Source organism: Nyctereutes procyonoides, unplaced genomic scaffold (assembly GCF_905146905.1).
Source record: "Nyctereutes procyonoides isolate TBG_1078 unplaced genomic scaffold, NYPRO_anot_genome, whole genome shotgun sequence".
In the NCBI taxonomy this organism is placed as follows: domain Eukaryota; kingdom Metazoa; phylum Chordata; class Mammalia; order Carnivora; family Canidae; genus Nyctereutes; species Nyctereutes procyonoides.
The window spans coordinates 74,055,231-74,076,127 of record NW_026575140.1 but is presented as its reverse complement, the minus strand read 5'-3'; the positions used below and the strand labels follow the sequence as shown (position 1 = coordinate 74,076,127).

General features: G+C 53.8%; 1 protein-coding gene across 1 annotated transcript; it reads left to right on the top strand.

Annotated features, from left to right (window-relative positions):
• Positions 1-200: 200 nt before the first annotated feature.
• Positions 201-20,880, top strand: SCN4B (sodium voltage-gated channel beta subunit 4). The gene is made up of 5 exons (XM_055305387.1): positions 201-380; positions 8,865-9,037; positions 10,244-10,472; positions 13,024-13,153; positions 17,121-20,880. The coding sequence occupies exons 1-5, from the start codon at positions 320-322 to the stop codon at positions 17,212-17,214; spliced, it is 687 nt and encodes a 228-aa protein (XP_055161362.1). The 5' UTR covers positions 201-319; the 3' UTR covers positions 17,215-20,880.
• Positions 20,881-20,897: the final 17 nt, after the last annotated feature.

The window sequence follows — 20,897 nt, the reverse complement described above, 5'->3', positions numbered from 1 at the left end:
CTGCGGCTGGAGCGCTTCCAGGGCAGAGGCGCAGCGCCGCTCTCCTCGGCGCCCGCTCAGCGGTCCTCCGCTAGTCGCCGTCCCCTCCTCTGGCTCCTCCTCCTCCCGGTGCCCTCAGCAGCCGCCCCGGCAGCCGGCTCCTCCTCTCCCCCCGCCCCCCAGGCCCCCCCCGCCCTGGCGCGCTCCCCGCTAACTTTCCCGAGCCCCGAGCGGCGGCGCAGAGCTCCCGGCGGCCCCGCGGCCCACTGCAGACCGCGCTGCGAGCGGCTGCGCCGCGTCCCATCCCCGCGCCCCCGGGCGCTCCGGAGACCACAGAACGATGCCCGGGGCCGGGGACCGAGGCGCAGCCCGGGCGACATGGCTGGGCTCTGGGCTTTTGGGTAAGGCAGCCCCGGCCCATCCTTTCCCCCTCTTTCTCCACCCTCCTTGCCCCCGGGGAGGGGACACTTGGAAGACAAGTGCCTTGGACCCGGTGGGCTCTGGAGTGCGGCGCGGCAGGAGCATCGATGCCACGAGTTTCTTGCTGGCCGCACGGCTCGGAAGGCCGTGCTCCCCGGGGACCGTGCGCGTCCCCTGCCCAACGGCGGCCAGCCCCGTCATTAGTTCTTTGCTGTCTGTGGTGCCTTCGGCTCCCGGCTGCTGGAGCCGCGTCGTGGGGGCTGCGCCCGGGTCTCCCGAGTTCCGAGGTTTAGGCACGCGGCGGGGAGGGCGTCTGTGCCCTGGGTGTAGGGGGTGCCAGGGGGGCGCACGTGTGATTGTTGGGATGGCGCTTCCTACCCCTGCCCGGAGCTGTTTGCAACTTGGATGCTTGTTGCCCAGGCGTTGGGGGCGGGCTTGCACCAATTGGAGGGGGTGGAGGAGGGTGCCCGGGGCGGAGGGGGGGGTCTCCCCTTCCTCCTGGAGCTTTTTCTATTTGTCTCCTCTGCCCTCTATCTTCTCCAGTGCCCACTGTCTTCCCTGGGGCGCCACACCAAGGACTGGAGAGGGTTGAAGGCTTGGAGGGACTTGGAGGATCCTTCAAGCCCCCTTTTAGGGAGGATCTTGTCTCTCTTCTTATAAAGAGATTCCACAGGGAGGATCTGTTTAACCTGCTCTCAGCTCTTCATTTCTGAGATAAATATGAAGACTGGGGAGACATATCCAGAGGACACAGAAGGAACAGGGTATTAATATCTATTAATATGTACATGATCATTTTGAGTGGCAAACTCCAAGAGATGAGAGAATGATAGGAGTCCAGAATATCATCTCCTCGTAAATCAGAGCTGGATTTCAATGTAAGCTGATTCTGTCTCTGGCACCTGTACCTCTTCCTGTTTATATTTATCAGATTTGGCTTTTGGCAGCTCCCCTCATCGGGCTAGGTACATGATATAGGCATTTGTGCTGAAAACAGGGAGACCGGGCTTTTGAGGGCAGTCGCTGCTGTTTCTGCAAATGCAAATAAACTGTATGCTGACCTGCCACACTAAGCACATGGTAGTGGACGGGGGACTGAGTATTTCTTTCACTCAGGAGCCACTGATTTAATGACATCCCTACAGCTAGAGAGAGGACACTGGTGCTTTCTCTTGTCCCTTTGGCACAGATGTGTGCTGGTTTCACAGCGACCCTAATGAGGCCTGAGGCGCCTCTTTGTGGGGTAGGCATAGTGCCGCTGGGCACCAGCACCCCCCATCCCATCTGATCAGCTCAGGTTCCCACTGTGACTGTGGCTGGGGTAAGGGGTCACTGGGGGAATTCAAACTCATACAGCCATTAATCCAGCCCACTTATCAACACCTCTGGTTTCCCTTCCACCTACTGCCAAGCTGGGTGGTGGGAGGCCAACCATTAGAATAATCATAGAACCAGTCCTCTGGGGAAACCACATTATACACTGGGGGAGGAATGTGGGCAGAGTCATGGTGCTTTTCTCCGGGTGGAAGCCCCCAGCTCCTCCAGGGACTGTTCAGCTGAGTAGACTAGGTAGGAGCAGAAGCCCAGTGGAACGGGTTTGGATGACTCCCTGAGCTACCCTTTGGGAGCCCAGGAGAAAGCAGAGTGATTTCTAGGTAGGAGACTTCCAGGCCCAGAACTGGTCCTGTCTATACCACTCCCCGCCCCCCTGGTTTACCAAGGGAATACCAACAGGGTCCCCTTTTGGACCTTGCCCAGGCAGCCGCTGCTGAGCCCTCACAGAGGGCATGGCTTTGAGCTTGGGACACAGATGCTAAGCTTGCTCTCAGTCCAGTAGGGGTGATGCGGAGGCCAACTGGAGAAGCTCCCTGGCAGCATCAGAGCTGGCAGGAAGTTTGGGAACCGTATCACAGAGCTCCCCTAGGATGAGGAAGCCAGGGTCCAGAGAGGGAAGGTGACTCGTCCCACATGACCAATTGATGGTCAAGTGGGATGGAATCCAGGTTTCTTCGGCTTTGTCAGACCAGCTTACCTCCCTAAAGTTTGGTCAGCAGGATTGTGCAGCTGAGCCGAGGGAAGGGGTGAGGCATGCAGGGATCCAGGCTTGGGGGCCCCCCAGACAACTACAGAGACTGGGGATGGAGCAGTAGGCTCCTGGGAGTTCCCTACCTTCCAGCCTCCTGGCCTCATATCAGTCTCACACCCATCCTACAGATTCCCCATAACCTCGCAAGACATCCCTCTCTTAAGTGGAGAAAAGTTCATTGTTGCAGTTGAGGTTTCTGTGGGTGTCAGTCCTTTCCTGAGCCTGTAACTGGTAATCTATCTGTCCTGCCCACCCCTTCCTTGTTCCTTGATTTGCTTAATTGCTGTGATCTGTGTTTAATTATCACTTGTGAGGGTGCTATGTTGTGCAACCCTCTCTCTCCGTATGTATTTATTAAGGGTTTGTTTAATGAGAATGCAATTAAGGAGAGGGCTCTCAGACCCCCTGCTGGAAGAAAAAGAAAGGAAAGGGGGAGGTAAAGAGTTCAAGCAGAAGCGGGGCGGGCAGGGAAGGGGAGAAGTAGGGGGATGCTCCAGGTTTGAATCTGGACCTGGTGATTGGTCTTTTTCTGGAGATGCTGGCCTGTAGGGTACCCCAAAGCCCTTCTGACTGGCCGTCCCCTGCTGAGATCCATGTGAAAGGTGGATCAGGGCACAGATTCTCCCACTTTGCCCTCTTGCCGAGAGTGTGGGGATCCTCACATAAGTCAAGGGCTGAAAAAAAAAAGTCATGGGCTGGCCGTGCCAGTGCACCCATCCTGTGGCCTGCAAGAGAAGGGCCAGGCACAGTGATTGGACTTGTTGGCAAAGCTGGTTTTGTTGAGCATCCAGTCATCTCTCAGGGGCATGCTTGTGTCTCAACAAAGCTCCTGGGGGTGGGCAGGAAGTAGGCAGGTTGCCTAGGGAGAGGGAGCTGAAATCTTTCCTGTCTCTGGGCCCAGGTGCCTTGGCTGGCCCAACCCTGCCTCCCGAAGCCCCAAGGGCCTGCACCCCAGGAGGGGTCTTGTCCTGCCTCGGCCCACTTTCTGCCTCTCAGCTCTCACTTTGAGCCTGTCTGACTCCCCCAGGGCCAGAGAGTATCAGCTTCCCCTTACAGTCAGCCTGTTTCCATCTGCGTTGCAGGCAAGCCCTTGGAGCTAAACTTAGAGTCCCTGCCACCTTGCCCCTCTTTCAGCGGCCCTCCCCTGTGTGTGTGTGTGTGTGTGTGTGTGTGTGACTGATCCTTGGATGTGGAAAAAAGTGGCAGACCATTTCCTGCCTTGGCATTTACCGTGGAACATCTGATGGTGGCCAGAAGATTCCTGCTGGTGTGAGTATTTAATAATAAGATTTGCATGTGCTGAGTACTTTTTTTTTTTACTTTGGTAAAACTTGGGAGCCCTGAGTCAATCCTCAGGCTCCCCCCAATCCCAGCAGCACCCAGATGAGGATGGGAGGGGCCGAAGGCTTCAGAGAATCGCTAGCTAGTGGGTTAGGGCTTTTCAGGGAGCGAAGGCAAAGCTTTGGGGCTCAGGGTGGAATTCCACAGGATCATGAGGACTTGTTCATCTATCCCATGGTGCCAGAAAGAGGCCTCTAATCCTAAACACACATGTGCATGCGCTAAAGTTGTGAGCAGAAGAAATTCTAAGCAGCTTCTTTACTCCAGGGAAATGGCCACATGGCAAGAATTACCTCTCTGAGGTGCTACAGGGTGTGAGTAGAAAATGTGTGGATGGCCTGTGGACATTCTTGGCTGACACTGGTCATTAAGCTAGGGGTGCCCTGGTTCCTTCCAGACCTGTGATGAAGGCCAGACCTGTCCCCCTCCCTCCTTTCAAACACCATCCTCTTCTACTTGCAGGGTGCCTAGGTCAGAGGGATGGACTCATGGGAAGCCCTGCTTGTGTTTTGTAAGCTCGTGTTTCGGCTTTACACGGAAGTTCAGGAGGGAGGAAAGACCGCTATCCTGGCTTGGGGGTGTGCACGTGGGACATGGCATCCCTGACTTTCTCAAGGTCAGCCAGCAGAGCGGGGCCTGCCTTGCACCTGCTGACCAGTCCGCTCCTGCTCCTGGCCTGGCCACCCTACTGAAGCACCCTTCTGGGGGCCTCTAGTGGATTGACACCTGCCTTTGCTCCCTCCCATCCTCCCAGCACAGCATCACAGGTGAGGGAGCATGGGAGACAGGCCCCCCAGAGCTTTCCTATGTACCAGCCTCTCAGACACAGCGGGCAGGGCTTCCAGATGGCCGGGAGGATGTGCGGTGCAGAGGCCAGCCTTGCCCACCTCCAGTGTTGCCTTAACTTGGGCAGGGCTCTGGACTTTTCCGTGGAAGCCGCTGTGCCTTTCCCTTGTTCCCTCCAGGCTATGGTGAGAATGGCAGTGTTTCACTGTGGGAGTCCTGAGAGTATTAGTTAAGTCATCCACGCAGGCACACACTAATCAGGCAGAAATGTGCACTGTCATGAGCTAGACCTTAAAGAAATAGTCTGTCTTCTGTTCTGGATTGTTCTTTTGCTCATTTTTGCTTCTACCTGTTTAAAGCAGTTAGATTTTACTTGTGTATTTTTGGTGCTCTTAGAGACCCTGTTCTGGCTGGGGTCGTGGAGGTGATTTGACCCCTGACTTGAGTTCCCCCCATCATCCTGAGGACCCAGGTTCCTGGACAAGGGAGCCAATGAGAGCTGGAGGCTGGAGCTATGGTTCTTCTTGGAGCTTGGGTCCCAAGGGAGGCCTGTGGTTATCAGGAAGCTTCTCCTGAGGGATTTCCTGTCATAGTTCTGTACTCTGCTCCTTGATTTGGAGGAACAATGGAGATCAGAAGCAGAGCTGGGGTGGCCTGTCTGGCTCCTGTCCCTAGACCTCTGGGGGAGGTGTGCTGCAGGGCAGGAGCAGAGGTAAAAAGAAAGCCAGGAGTGCTAAGCAGAGCTAGCCTTGACAGTGTGAGTACTGCTTTTTCCCCTCACTGAGTGTGTGGCCCTGAACAGTTAATTTCTGTGTGCCTGTTTCTTCATTTTGTGTATCAAAGATAAAAATAATAACCACCTCCCAGGATTAGTTTGAGGATTACATGAGACAATGTGTATAAAATGCCTCTCCTCTCTTATAGAAAGTGCTAGTTCCAGATTCCCCATTTACTCCGTGGCCCTGGGCAAGTTGCTTAACCTCTCCAAGCTTCAGTTTCATCATCTGTAAAATGAGGAAAATTATAGCTACCTTTTGGTGTTCTTTTTTTTTTTTTTAACCTTTTGGTGTTCTAATAAAAGTTGGTGTTAAGGGGATCCCTGCGTGGCTCAGTGGTTTAGCGCCTGCCTTTGGCCCAGGGTGTGATTCTGGAGACCCGGGATTGAGTCCCACGTCAGGCTCCTGGCACGGAGCCTGCTTCTTCCTCCTCCTGTGTCTCTGCCTCTCTCTCTCTTTCTCTCTATGTCTATCATAAATAAATAAATAAATCTGAAAAAAAAGTTGGCGTTAATATGTATAAATCCTCTAGCACGACGGTTCTTGAAGCGCAGTCCATGACCACAGCATTCCCTGGGAACGTTCAGAAATGCAAGTTCTCAGGCTGTAGACCTTCTGAATCAGAAACTCCAGAGGTAGGGCCAAGCTGTCTGTTGTCCTCTAGGATGTTCTGATGTTTTCTCAAGTTGGAAAGCCACTGCTCTAGAACAATTCCTGGCATATAAGCGCCAATCAAAGGATCAGTGCTAACTTTTTAGCACTGACTGGAACGTTGGTGGGCAAGTCCTGCCCTCTTAGGATGAAAGAAAGGATTCTTTTGCTTTGGGGCTTTGGAATGCTAGAAATAGTTCTTGTTGACACTAGGCAAGTCACTTAGCCTCTCTGTGCTTAGTTGTCTCATCTATAATAGGGCTCTTCAATAGTATGTCACTCACAGGGTGGGTGTGAGGATCAAATGGGCCCGGCACATACTACTTGCTCAATAAATATCAGCTATTATCCACAGTGGCAGGGGTGATGATGGGTGACCGGACCACTGGATGTTGTTTCTGACCTTTGGGGTGAGAGCACTCCACTTTGCCTTCAGAAGCAAGGGCAATGTGAAGAAGCTGAGTGGAGCCTTGAGGGCAAGAAGCAGGGCTGCCACCTCTCCTCGGAGACCTTTCTGTCATTTAAAAAAGCATCACTTAGGTGGGACAACTGGGTGGCTTAGTGGTTAAACATCTGCCTTCAGCTCCGGGCATGATCCCGGGGTCCTGGGGTCGAGTACCACATTGGGCTCCTTGCATGGAGCTTGCTTCTCCCTCTGCCTGTGTTTCTGCCTCTCTCTCTGTGTCTCTCATGACTAAATAAATAAGGTCTTAAAAAAAAAAAAACATCACTTAGATGCCACCAGGAATCATTGTTTCAGGTGAGCAAAGCAAGAGGAATGGTTAGGTGCCATAAGGAATTTATGTAGACAAAAGAGGTCCTTCCTTGATAGTGAGGATGGGAGAAAGAGCAAGATTATTGACCTTTAAAATGAAGACTGATCCTGGCTGTTTTGGGAACAACACCAGTTCTGGGGACTGCCTGTAGATCTGAGAGCGGACCTGGGCTGAGAGGGGGTTTCCTGGGGCCCAGCCAGGACGCCCAGTCAGCACAACCAAGTTTCTTTCCACATGGGGCCTTCTTGTCCTGTCTCTAAAATGCACAGAAAGAATAGTTGGTCAGCTTGGAGCCTATAGCTCTAGCATTCTGGGAACACCAGGCTGGAGGTGCAAGTCGCTGAGAGGTGTTGCAGTCTGGGAGGAACTGGGAAACTTTGGGACAGGAATTAATACAGTCACATGGCTGCTCTCAACTGCCCATTAGCTCTCTAGTCAGACCTGGGTTCAGATTTCAAGTCCCCCTAGAAGATGATCAACTTTGGGGAAGGCACTTTGCTCTTTTTTTTTTTTTAAAGATTTTATTTATTCATGAGAGACACAGACACAGGCAGAGGGAGAAGCAGGCTCCACGCAGGGTGCCCAACATGGGACTCCATCCTGGGTCTCCAGGATCACACCCTGGGCTGAAGGTGGTGCTAAACTGCTGAGCCACCTGGGCTGCCCCGCACTTTGCTCTTCTGAGCCTCACTTTCCCATGTGTAAAATGTAGGATTGCTAATACCCATCTTACAGGTGTGTGTGTGTGTGTGTGGGAATGAATGGGATTGCCCATTTGCAGCCCATAGCAAGGCTCTGGGCCAGAAGAGGGATCACTGGGAACCTGAGTAGGACTCTCTTGGAGACTTCACGCAGGGAGACCCCAGATGCCCCTTTCGCCTGGGGGCAAGGACATTGCCTAGGCACCTTATTCTGATGCCCCTTCTCCAAGGACCTTGAGTTACAGTGGGATCTCCTCCAGGACTCTGTAGGAGAGGAGGAGGGCCAGGGCCCCTTTCAAGGACTCCGGAGGCTGGTCCTAGAGGCCAGGAGTGGACTCTGATGGCTTCTACTCGCCTAAGTGGCAGGGGTAGTATTGGTGCCCTGGGGAGTGGGTGTGGGGACAGGAAGAGCTGGGGAGGAGGGGGCTGGTGCTCGAAGGACCTTCCCAGGAGGAGGGTCCCACGGGCTGCAGATCTGGAGGGGTCAGCGGTCCAGCGCGCTCTCCACGCCGCCGCCCCGCTCTCGCGTGTCCCTGTGGCGTGGAATCTGCCCCACGCGTGTCTCCCACCCTCCTTCTCACTTTGTGTCCTGCGACCCCTTTCCCCGCCGCCGGCCCCCAGGGCTGCCGCTTGTCGTCCTGGCCTGGGCCGGCTCCCCTCGGTCCCCAGGGTTGGGCGGGAGGTGGCCCTTGGCCTCTCCACCCGTGGGGCCGTGGGGCCGGTGGGAGCGTCCGGGGCTCGGGGTCGAGAGGCCTCTGCGCACGATCGCGGGCTCCGCTTGCCCATTTTCTCTTCTTCACCACAAGTGACCGGGCTCCAGCCTCCACCCCGCTCTGGACCCCCCCTGGACCCCGCCCCTCCAGCCCCCAGACCCGGACACTTAATTGGGGGGCGGCGCCCCGTCCCAGGGGAAAGTCCCTCGGCAAATAGGCGGAGCGGGTCGGGCCCTTGGGGTGGTGGGGGGATGGCACCTGCGGGGATGGCACCTGCGGGGATGGCACCTGCGGGCACTGCGCCCGCAGGGTGGGGGGTGCGGCCGCGCGTGAGGGCCTCGTTTTCCTGGGTTGGGGTGACCTCTGCTGGTCATTCGGAGTGCCACACGGGCGGCTCGCTGGTCTAGGCCAAGCGCCCAGTGGGGGTGCGAAGGGGGTGGGGTGGGGGTGGGGGTGGGAGTGGCTCAGACAATATTAATTGACATAAAGAGAACCGTCCCCCCGAAGTTGATACAGAGGGTGACAGCGACCTCCTTGCCTGGCCAAGCCTCTCCTCCCTCCCAGCGTCCTCTTCCAGAGCTCAGGCTGGAGATCCCCTCAGGGGTTTATTAAGGGAGGTGGTGACTGTCACACAGGTCTCTTCCTGCTCCCCGCATCCCTGTCCCTGGAGGTGTCCGTGGGGAAGGCCACCACGATCTACGCTGTCAATGGCACGGAGATCCTGCTGCCCTGCACCTTCTCCAGCTGCTTTGGCTTCCAGGACCTCCACTTCTGGTGGTCCTACAACACCAGTGATACATTCAGGACAGTAAGTACTGGGGAAAGGACAGACCCTCCTCCCTTCCCTGTCCCCTCACCGGTGCCTCCCTATTCCCTGCTCTGGTCCCTTCTGGACTGACCTCCCTGTGACGGTCCCCAGAATCTACCTTTTGTCATCCTTTCTCCTAGCATTCTTTCCAGAGCTTGTCCAGAAGGATGGAAGTGGGAGGGATGCTTAGTTGGTGCTGCCAGAATTTGGGGTTTGTTGGAATTCTTGGCTAGAGTCCTTTGTCTGGTCTGAAGAAGTGCCTGAAACTTGGATTGCTTGTGTAAAAATAATTTAATAATAATAATAATAAAAAAACAGAAGAGACAAAGACCTGTGGAAGGCTTGGAGAGAAGAAATGAGAAGCATCCAACTGGGAGAACGGCTAGGGAACTGGACCTAGAAAGAAGGGAGAGGAAGCTAGGGAAGAGAAAGCTCTCCTGCAGGAGCATTGGCAGGGCTGTGGGCTGGGGGTGGGGATGGATCAGGCGACAGGTGTTTAGTGAGTACTCGCTGTGCAGTCTCATAGGGGACCCGAAGTGTACATAAGGAAGCCACAAGAGACCAACTCTGGTTGTAATTAAACACTGAGTTCAGGGATCCCTGGGTGGCGCAGCGGTTTGGCGCCTGCCTTTGGCCCAGGGCGCGATCCTGGAGACCCGGGATCGAATCCCACGTCGGGCTCCCGGTGCATGGAGCCTGCTTCTCCCTCTGCCTGTGTCTCTGCTTCTCTCTCTCTCTGTGACTATCATAAATAAATTAAAAAAAAACACTGGGTTCAGAGGCTGTTGATGGACATTGCCTTAGGATAGATCCAGGTCTTGATGGAGGGCCAGAATCAGGGGGACGGGGACAAGTTGTCAGCAAAGGCTGAGGTGGTGGCAGTGGCGGTGGTGACAGAGGGAAATGAGAGTGGTATTTGCCATAGCCATTACCTAAAAGGCTTTTATGAAGAAAGCAATAAAAGCTGTGCTTCATTCCAGGGAGATCTTAATGACAGAAAATGGGTTTTGCTTGAAGCAAGTGAAATTCAGGTTAGACAAGCGGAGCTATCGATATTGGAAGGAAACCAAGTCCGGGGAGCACCTCTATAGGCTCTTTCTGGACCTGGACAGGGAGGCACCCAAGGAGTGGGCTCGAGTGATGCTCTCTGACTCTTGATCCTGCTTCTTTCCTGGCCACCTCTTCCCCATCCCCTCCCCCTCACAGCTCATAGACGGGACGGTGAAGAACGAGAAGTCTGACCCCAAGGTGAAGTTCAAAGATGATGATCGCATCACTCTGGAGGGTTCCACTAAAGAAAAGATGAACAATATTTCCATTCTGCTGAGGAACCTGGAATTCAGCGACACGGGCAAATACACCTGTCACGTGCAGAACCCCAAAGAGAATAATTTTCGACACCAGGCCACCATCTTCCTCCAAGTTGTTGATAAATGTAAGCAGTGGGGGGCTGGGGCCAGGGCAGCAGAGTGGGAAGCACTTCATTTCAGTCGGATGGCAAAAAGGACCACACTGGTGTTTTCTTTTTGCTTTATGCTTTCAGAAGTTAATGGAGTCACATCTGGAAGCTCAAATAACTTAGCTCCAATACTTTCTCTGTCACTGAACAGCTTATGATACACACTTAGCCCCTCTGAACCTGGTTTTCCTCATCTGTAAAATCGATATCACCCTATGGTGCCCGTGAGAAGTAGGGATGTGATGCAGGAGTGGCTTGTGGTGGGAAAGTCCTCTGCGTGTGCTGATTATTACCATTCTTGTATACTCCCCTGGCAGCTGTTGATCGAATGCCAGGTATCACACCAAAAGTGCTATGAATGATCCCTGGTGTTCTTACTTGAGGAACTTAGAGTGTGGGTAGGACAGGAGACTGGTAGACAGAGGACTGACGTAGGGGAAGAGCTCGTAGAGTCACAGGCAACTGAGATTGATAAGAATGGCCACCCCACTCTGGAGCTTAAACCCCAGTTGGGGATCACAGTCTGACACAGTTGGAACAATGGGGCAGTGAAGAAGCCTGTGGGGAGGAGCCAGGTGGTGACATGACCCCAGACACTAGATGTGGTTAGGGAAGGGGCTGGAGGTGTAACGCTAGGCTTCCTGGGCAGGGAGCCTGGAAAGCTAGGGAGGCACAGAGGTAGAGACTGTTCTAGGATCCTGCTTGTACCACATTTCTTGTGTGCCTGGGGGCTCCCTGCTCTCCTGGATGATGGGCAAGGGGGGGTGCGCCTGGAGAGAGAGATGCCTGTGAGTTCACCTGTTGGCTGTGCCCAGGGTAGAGCCAGAGGCCATCTAGGCAGCTTGCTCTGAGCCTGGAACCTTCTGAGTCTAGGCTGTGTATGGCACCTTCCTCTATGTTGGGATGTTGTCGCACTTTGTGCTCAGTCTTTGTAAGAGTGAAGAGGAGGGAAGGGGCAACAATGTTTAAGGAGCATTTCAGGGTGCCGGGCACTGAGGTAGGTGCTGTCCCTTGCCTTTGCACCTTTGTCCCTCACACATCCCATTGAGGGGATCTTTTCTCCATTTTTCCAGATTCCTTTATTCATCTAGCCAACAAATATTTATTGAGCACCTACTTATGTGACAGACATTGTTCCAGGCACTGAGGATATAGCATGAACAAAGTAGACAAATTCCTGCCCTTACGGAGATTTCCTTCCAGTCAGGGGAGATATGTAGTAAAATAAAGAAGGAAATGATGTTGGGGCACCTGGGTGGCTCACTTGGTTTTGCGTGTGCCTTCAGTTCAGGTCATGATCCCGGGGTCCTGAGACTGAGCCCCATGTTGGGGGCTTTTCTCTCTCTCTCCCCTTGCTTGTGCTTTCTCTCTCTCTCAAATAAAAAAAAATCTTAAAAAAGGAAATGATGTTGTATAAGAGAACATAGCTAGTGTTGTAGAGAAAAAGCAAAATGGGGAAGGAAAGAGGGGGTGCGAGCAGTGTCACTAGGGAAGGCCTCACCAGAGAGGTGACAGAGAATAAGCATATTTGAAGAAACCATGAGGATATCTTTGTGAAGATAGTCCAGGCAGTGGGAACGGCAAGTGCAAAGGCCCTGAGGCAGATACTTGAACATCAAAGAGGTCAGAGTGTCTGGAACAGGGCAAATGGCAAGAAATGAGTCAGGTTAAGCCATACTGTGTGGGACCTTGTAAGTGAAATGGGAGCCACTGAAGAGCTCTGAGCAGAAGAGTTAACCCAGAATAAACTCTCTGTAGTGTGAAGAATAGACAATGGAGTAAGGAGTCCAGTTAGGAGGACTCCAGGCCAGGATATCTTGGGCCAGTGAGGTATTGAGCAGGCAGATTCTGGAATTTTTAATTTAGGGCCATTAGGATTCTTAGGTGAATTGGCTGTGGGTTTGGAGAAGGGAGGGGTCAAGGATGACTCTAAGGATTTTGGTCAGAACAACTGGAAGGATGGAGTTTTCTCAGCAGAGGTGGGGAGATGGTGAGTGGAGCAGGTTCTGGAAGTCAGGAGTTTAGTTTTCAGAGCGGGAAGCTGAGGTAAAAGGTTACTAGTTCATTAGTGACTACTGAGATCCGATAGTTACAATCCAGATAACCTGACCCCAAAGTCTTCCTGCCACATAGAAGTTGTTATAAGGAGATTCTTGATTTTTCCCACATGTACAAAGGGGGCCCAGAAAGAGGCAATGAAATTCTCATGTGGCAGTTTGGGGGTCAAGTCAAAACCGCTCTGGGCCCTGGGTCTGGATTATTCCAGAACTGTGTGTGTCTGTGGGAGGGGATGTGGGTGGAGGGGGTGGAGGAGGAACCTCTTTGTGTCGTGCCTTCACCTGATGGACGCCATCTCCCAGCTTCTGCTTCCTGCTGGAAGGCCTCCGGAGGGTTGGGGGCTGGGTGCGGGTGGGCATGTCCCAGATGCCAGGGTTGGAGGGCTGTACCCATCGGGCTGCCATCATGCTGGGCTCCAGGTGACTCCTCCCCTCGCCCAGCCTCTTCTCCCCCTGCTCTGGCCATATAGTGGAAGAAGTGGACAACACGGTGACCCTCATCATCCTGGGCGTCGTGGGTGGGGTTATCGGGCTCCTCATCTTCATCCTGCTGGTCAAGAAGTTCATCGCCTTCATCATCAAGAAGACTCAGGAGAAGAAGTGAGTTGACTCCATTGCACCCTCCGGTCCTCCCCCGGAGCACTATCCACTCCCGTCTTGTGCTGTGGGTGTTCCCAGCATTGTTCCATTCCACTGTCATCTGCCCCCACCCGCCTTCATCTTTCCATCTGTCCCCTCATCCCATCCTCTCTTCCCACTCCTGTCATTCTTTCCTGTCTCCCGGCCCCTCTTTCTCTCCCTCCTAATACATATTTATTGAGCACACGGAGTTCCCTTAGTACATGAACTTGCTCTTCCTCATCCTGCTGCCTTCCTGTCCATCCCATTAGCTTCTCTCTTTCCATTTGTACTTCCCAACCTAGATCCTACCAAAGGATTTAGGTTGCCTTGTTTTTTTAATCAGAGAAAATACGAGATTCCATGCACAGAAACTCTAAAATGGGAAAACCCTTCTAGGCAGATGGGAGTCTCACTGTGAAATTCTTTTTTTTTTTTAAGATTTTATTTATTTATTCATGAGAGATACACGGAGAGAGAGGCAGAGACACAGGCAGAGGGAAGAAGCAGGCTCCCTGTGGGACTCAATCCTAGGACTCCGGGATTACACCCTGAGCCAGAGGCAGACGCTCAACCACTGAGCACCCAGGTGTCCCTGCGAAATTCTTCAAGTTCACATGTGGGAGACTGAAAAAAATCTAAAAAGGCTTATATGGCCTCCCCAGAAGCCCCAGGGTGAGCTCAGGTTTAAGATAGACACTCACAGGGCAGCCCGGGTGGCTCAGTGGTTTAGCGCCTGCCTTCAGCCCAGGGCCTGATCCTGGAGACCCAGGTTCGAGTCCCACGTCAGGCTCCCTGCATGGAGCCTGCTTCTCCCTCTGCCTGTGTCTCTGCCTCTCTCTCTCTGTGTCTTTCATGAATAAATAAATAAAATCTTAAAAAAAGATAGACACTCACACCTCTAAGGGGAAGGAGAGGGAAGACGGGGAGGTGGAGAGGGTACAAGCCCCAGATCCAGACTTGCCAGAGCTGTGGCAGGCTCCGGAGCAGCAGGAGTGAATGTAAAAAAGCATTTTGAAGCTGTGTTATCAGCAAGAAAGATGAGAGGACAACTTCGGGGAGTTGGAGCAGAGAAGGTGGTAGAAGCGAAGAACAGAGAGGGTGATAGTAGCAAGGAGATGCAAGGGGGAAGGGGGAGCTGCTCTGGTTCTATTCGCATCATTCTGCTTTCTTGAGTAGACGAAGTTAGGCTGGAAAGGGCAGATATCCTGCTGGGGTGGGGGAGGCTGCAGGCAGAGGGGATGTTAAGGGGATGGCACTGGGGGTGGGGAGCAGGAGGCCCTGGGTTTCTCCTCCAGCGCTGGCTGAGATGAAGAATTCTTGGATGGCCTCCCTGCATCATGGCCAGGGTTTTGGAGATTTTGAGAGGGGCCAGGAGCATGGAGTTAGATCAAATTCTCTTCCTAATAACCAGTTTTGCTATTGATGGTTAGCAAAATTGGAGAGCAGATTATTCAACGTGTGGTTTAAAAGCACCTAGAAAAGAAACCAGGGATCACTGGGAGCCACCATGGGTTCATCGAGAACAAGGTCGACCACACCTTTTCTTTCTGGGGTGCTGGTGGATCAGGAGATGGCTGTGGATAATAACACTTCTTGTCATTCATCGAATGCCTACCATGTGTTAGGTACTCTGGCAGCTATTTATATAATAGCCATAATTTTTATTTTGAGCAAGGTGGGGCTCAGAGTGGTTACATGACTTGCCCAGGCCACACAGCCAGAAAGTCATAGACCTGAGATTTGCACCCTGACTTGCCTGGCTTCCAAGCTTTAACCACTTTCACCATACCCTGCTGTTTCAGGGAGTATATCCAGAGTTCATTCATTCATTCTTTCATCTGATGGCTATTTTTGAAGTAGTGTGTACAAGGCACTGTGCCAGGTACTGTAGGAAATTCTGGAAGGAATGACATTCCGCCCTTAAGTAAAGAAGACAGGACGTATATGCAAATAAATGTAAAACAAGGTAGAGAAGGTAGGTGCTTTGGAATGCTCCAGGGGTTCAGAAGAGGGTGGAATTCTAGTGAAGGATTTTTGGCTGAAGGGTGATTGTGGTAGGCCTCGCACAATGGATATAATTTAAGCCTTGGGGAGGGTGAGGAGAAGGGTGTTCCAGAATTTCTGAGAGCAGAGGCAGAGAGTCTGGGAAGAGGCATGTGTCTGGAGAACAAGGTGTTTTGTTGGTTGAGAGGGTGGAGTGTGTTAGGGGGGAAGGAGAGAACAAGCCTGCAGAAGGTGGTGCAGGGAGACCCCTGGGGACCCAGGAGTCCAGGTTGAGATTGGCTTTCCTCCTGGCTGCAGTGGAGCTGGTGAGGGCTTTCAGGGCCTGCCATGGTCAGAGGGCATTGGAAGAAAGGGTCTGGCTTTGGTGGGACTGGGCAGGGGGAGGCTGGAGGTGGGAGACAGTCCACAGGGAAGCCTGAGAGCGGTCCTCTGAGCATGAGAAAAGCCTGCATGAAGAGCAGGGATGGGGTGGCTTCTCAAGAAGAGGGGAGGTGTTGGACAGCATCTCAGGATCCGTTCTGGACTTCCACTCATGGGGGCAGTTCCCTTTGCCTGAAATGTCTCCTCCCTCCTTTCCTGCTCATCTTTGTGGGTCTCTACTTCTGTGACATGTCTGAAGAGCCCTCCCTGATCCCTGGAAGGGGGCTTCCTAGGTGGACCCCTCCTTGGTAAACCCTTCATCCTATCTTTACCACGTTGTATTACGGTTACTTATGTAATAATGCCACATTCTCTGGAAGACTGCAACTTTTCTGAAAGCAGGCACCCTTCTAGTCTGACACAGTGCTTGGTACCCACAGATTCTCAGTAAGGAAATTTGGAGTGCTTAGGAGTACAGTAAGGTGGACAGGAATTGTCTGGGTTGACTATACCTTAGGTGTAGATAGATGATTGATAGATTGATCCATCTGAATAGAGGTCTTCAGGGCTCTGCTTATTCATTGTTATTAAGATTTGAATTGTACCAGGAATGATGCCAAATTTCCAGGAACCTAGTGACTATGTTGGAGAACAAAATTGGGATTGAGGAAGAAGGAGCTCCATAGGCTGGAAACATGGACTAAGTTTTGCAAGACAAAATTGATGAGGACTAAGTAGTAAGCCCTTCCTGAAGTCCTCAAAGTCAGCAACACAAGCCCAAGGTGAGGCTAAGCTAGTTTAGCCACGGCAGCCGTGGAAAGGGCTGGAGATTTTCACGAGCAGAAAGCTCGGGGTGAGGTAGGAGTCAGGTGTGTTCTGGAGAGCTCTGCACAGCCTGGGTGCTGCCGTTGGGGTGGGACGTGCTAACTCTGGAGCATGTCCAGGTCCGGGCAGTCAGGGGGGTGAGCCTTCCAGGGGATGTCTTCCCATGTGACCATCTCTCCTTCCTGTGGCCTTCTCCCCCGTCCCACCACCCTCTGCCCACACCTGCCATCCTTAATGCCGGGACCTCTGCCCCTTCCACGAGCATTCTTCTACCTCTGGTCACAGCCAGGTCAGGGAGGAAGGGCCTGCCCGGGGTCTGGGGGAGGAGCTCTGTGCCCTTGCCATGTTGCCTGCTGGCCTGCACCCTTCCCCCTGGGGTGGCACAGCCTGGGAATTAGTTTGGTTTGGCTTCCTGTGAGCACTGATCCCTGGGAACAGTGCCTGGTACCCTTGCCTCCTGCCACGCTTGCATGACTAGGTGATGGTGGGCCTTAGTGGGTCCTGTCTGCCTGCCAGGCACTGTTCTAGGTGCTTACTGATGCTTCATGGCACCCCCACAAGGAAGGTGTCATCGTCATGTCCATTTTATAGATGAGAAAATTGAGGCCTAGAGAGGTTGGGTGACTTGACCCCTTGCCTTGTCACCTTTGCCCTACAGAAGGCCAGGGGGAGGGTGCGAGGCTGGTCACAGGGCCCACGGCTCCACTCCACAGCTGGCCCCTGACTCTGGCTTCTCTCCTCCTCTCTCCCTCTCCAGGAAGGAGTGCCTCGTGAGTTCCTCAGGGAATGATAACACAGAGAATGGCTTGCCTGGCTCTAAGGCGGAAGAGAAACCACCAACCAAAGTGTGAGGCCCCGCTGGGGGCCAAGCAGCCGCCCGGGCCTCACTTGCCGATGATGAACGGATGCTTGAGCCATGTCCGTGAACCCACGTGCCTGAGACACCTGCTGCTTGGCTCCAACTGTAGTCTTTCTGGGGAGACATTGGGGTCCAGCCCAGCCTACCTGCCTCCTCCCAGCCAGGGCACCCCACAGATGAGGGCTGGCCAGAGGAGGGGGTCTGTGGAAAGCTCAGGAAAGGAGAGCTGGCTGGTGAGGAAGGCGGGGGGCCTCCTCCCACCCCGCCAACACCTGGGATACATGGGGTCTTCTTCAGTCTCCCCACCCTGTATGAGCAATACCTTGGTTTTCCTCCAGATTTCTCATTAAGAGAGGCTTGTGGGGATCAGCAAGGCCTGCCCCAGTAGCTGGACCCCAGTGAATAGTGTGGAGATCTAACCCTTTTGGTGGTGGAAGTGGCCTAGGGGACTGGGTGCAGGATCTGGGGGTGGCAGCCTGCTGAAGGGGGGCCTCTAGTGAGAGGCTTTGATGGATGCGTGATCCACCAGGTCCCTCTAGGGAGGCGCTTCCCTTCCTCCCCACCACGGGGTGGCCCGCTGTCCCCTCCGCCCCCCACTGCTGCTTGGAGTCTGTGAACACTCCCCACTAGGGCTGGCCACCTTGGTCTTGGGGGGAGTCCCAAGACCTGCTGCCAGGGGTCTCCCCTGGCTTGTTCCTCTGATCTCTGAGTTTGTGAGGGGCTCGTGAGGGGCCTTCCAGCCTTCGTGGAGCACTGGGGCACTACCTATGCCTTTCCTAGGCATTTCTTTCCTAGGCATTTCTCCTTGGGGAACCAGGACTGCAGAGGTTGGCGAGCTGGTGTCCAGGGCTTCTTGGCTACTGGGGTACCCACCCCAGCCCGACCAGTGCTGGCTGCCCCTTCTCCTTGGCATGGCGGGACCATTGCCGTCCCTGGGAACTCCCAGGCTTGGCTCCCCCACCTCTGTTCCTCTTTCCCGATGCAGCAGGTGGCATCATCTTGCTTGAGATGTTGCACCCTCAGACCCTCCCCTCCCGTGGGTTCACTCCTCCTGTGCCCGTGCCCAGCCATCACACCCTCTCCCCTGGCTCAGGGTTGTTCACCTCCAACCCGGGGTCAAGGGCTTGCTTTCACCTCAGGGATCCTCTTGCTTTGGAAGAGGGGGCCCTTGGGTTTTCTGGCTGCTTCCTGTTCAGCTGTGCCGCCGCCTCTCCCTCCCTGAGGTTGGGGAGGAGCAGGAAGAGAGTGATCACAGTCTTCCTTTGCTTTTCCGAGAACTGGTTTGCACACCCCTGTGTGGGGGGCTGGACTGTGCCTTAGCTCCTTGTGTCCCGGCTCACCCCCTCCGTCCCTTCTCCAGCCTGAACGGGACAGCCAGCTCTGGTGTGTGGCACTATGCGAGGGGTCCCCAACCCGCCAACGCCCAAGGCCACGCCAGGGACCAGGGAGCTGGGGTGGTGCCAGCAGTGGCCCCCTGGACGTGATGGGGTCTTGGAGCTGTCGGGGTCCCCGACAGGGAGGGCAGCCCTCTCTGACACTGTGTCCTCTAGGCCTGGGAGGGAAAGGGGCAGTAGAGGTTAGGGGGCTGCCTCAGGATCCTCCCTGTCAAAAGGCAGCTGCAGGCTTCCCCCAGGGCAGAGGCAGGGGAGGCCGAGGAGCAGCAGCTCCTGCAGGGCGCCTGGCTGGGGCCCACGGCCCTCACTGCATCTGATGGGTTTGCAGGGTCCCACTCTGATCTGCCTCCGGGGCTCCCATCCTTGTCCCCCCAAGAACCCTAGGTTCAGGTTCAGATTTTCCTGGCTTGAGAGCAGACAGACCAGAACTACCAGGCATTTGGAAAACTTCTTGTGGCTACCTTCAGGAGAACAGTTTTCTTCCCCCTTCCCACTTCCAACATTTGAACAAGCTGAGTCTCCTGGGCTCCTCTTACTCTCTTCAGAGGAGGGGGGCGGTGGGGGAGGAGTGTCACCCTCTCCACTCCTGGGTCTGTCTCTTGCTGACTGATAGGTGGGTCATGCATCTTCTCTGGGCTCAGCTTTCCCCATCCATAAAGTGGGTTTAATCATATTTACCTACCTCCCAGGATTGTTGTGAGGCTCGGCAAGTTTTTGTCTAAAAAAATCGTTTTGGCTTGGAAAGGGATCTTGGAGGCCAGGCATTATAAGTGGAGGGATTTTTCCAAGTCCATCCTGTCCTCACCTCTGTGTCCCCTCCCTAGGAGACACACATGCACAGACATACACACATGCACATGCACGCATGCACTTTCTCTATCTCTCTCACTCACTCTTGCTCTCTCTCTCTTCCCACTCCTCCCCCTTGGGATTATTTTAGTCTTTGTAATATTAGAAACCTTGGCACTGATGCTTAAAGGTACTTATCCATGGCTTTTGTTTGGGAGTTTTCAATTCAGGTGATAGAATAGGGATTCTAGGGGGACATTTTTGGTGGCCCCAATGCCTGGGGGCACCACGGACATTTAGTGAGCAAGTACTAAGAATGCTCAGCTTCATCCTCACAGCAGAGAAGTGTTCTGCTCCAGTGCTGGGGTGAGACCCATGGAGGAGCACTGGATGGATTGCGATGGAAGGTATATGGGCAGAGCCATCTTCCCAAGCAGAGCCTCAGTGTGTGCAGATCTCAGAGGGCGGTCTCCAGGGGCTGGTGAGGGTGTTTCCAGGGCTGGTGGGCTAGAGAGAGCCATTTGTAGGATTGATCTTGGAAGCCCTGCAGGCATCAGCTGTGCTGATAGTAAAGTCACTAAGACCAAAGACAGTCTTTCCTAGCTCCCCATCCTTGACTTCAAAACGAGACCTCAGCATTCCAGGCCTTGGGGTTCTCCCTGGGTAGGAATTGAGCCAAAAGCCATCAGAATGAACCTGTAAGGTGAGGGTGGCCTGGGAGAGGGGCCAATGGAGCTCAGACCTTTCCCACCTGGCTGGCTGACCAGAGCTGGAGGTGAAGCGAGGGGTGTGACAGCGTGCCCTTGAGATGGTGGCAGGAGAGGGTGTGCGAGTGGAGACACACACCTGTGGACTGGGGGCTGTGCATGGAAGAGCAGATGTATGGAGGTGTGTGTGTCTGAGATGGGGGAGACTCTGCACACGTGGGGAGCCATCTTCCCTGGCCGGAGCTATACCTGTTGGGACACCAGGAGCCTGAGAAAGGATAGGAGACTAAGAGGAAGACCAGCCATGCTCTTAGGTTCCATAACTCCATGACTCCCTCCCTGTTAGGGACAGCTGCCATGAGTGCTGGGGGAGGGGGGGCAAGGAGGGGAACTTCTCAAGAAACCCTACAGCTTGCTTCACTTTAGTCTGTCCCAGGTTGGAGTCCCGCCCCTCCCACCTCCCACCTCCCACCTGATATTCAGAGCTTATGACTATCTTATGCATGGTTTATTCCTCTGGCTTGGATGACAATACCCATAGTCAATCGTTTTATATAACTATAGATCAAATCAGTGCAGCAATAGGTCTGGGAGGCCTCTGGTCCATGGGTGCCTCTGGGAGGCACACATATGCACACACCCAGCAATGACTTGTGTTCAAGCACAGAATGGATGTGATCAACTATCTTGCCTTTATAACATGTTTGGCATTGTAGAATTTTATTTAGCTTTGCCTTGGATGAAATAAAAAATTATGTTTAATAGAAACGGCTTGGGGTTTCCAT

Excerpts from the sequence above, each read along its gene's own strand:
- SCN4B (XM_055305387.1), top strand. The coding sequence starts at position 320 with ATGCCCGGGGCCGGGGACCGAGGCGCAGCCCGGGCGACATGGCTGGGC. Across the intron at positions 381-8,864 it reads GCTGGGCTCTGGGCTTTTGG|GTCTCTTCCTGCTCCCCGCA; the intron begins GTAAGGCAGCCC and ends ACTGTCACACAG. Across the intron at positions 9,038-10,243 it reads CCAGTGATACATTCAGGACA|CTCATAGACGGGACGGTGAA; the intron begins GTAAGTACTGGG and ends TCCCCCTCACAG.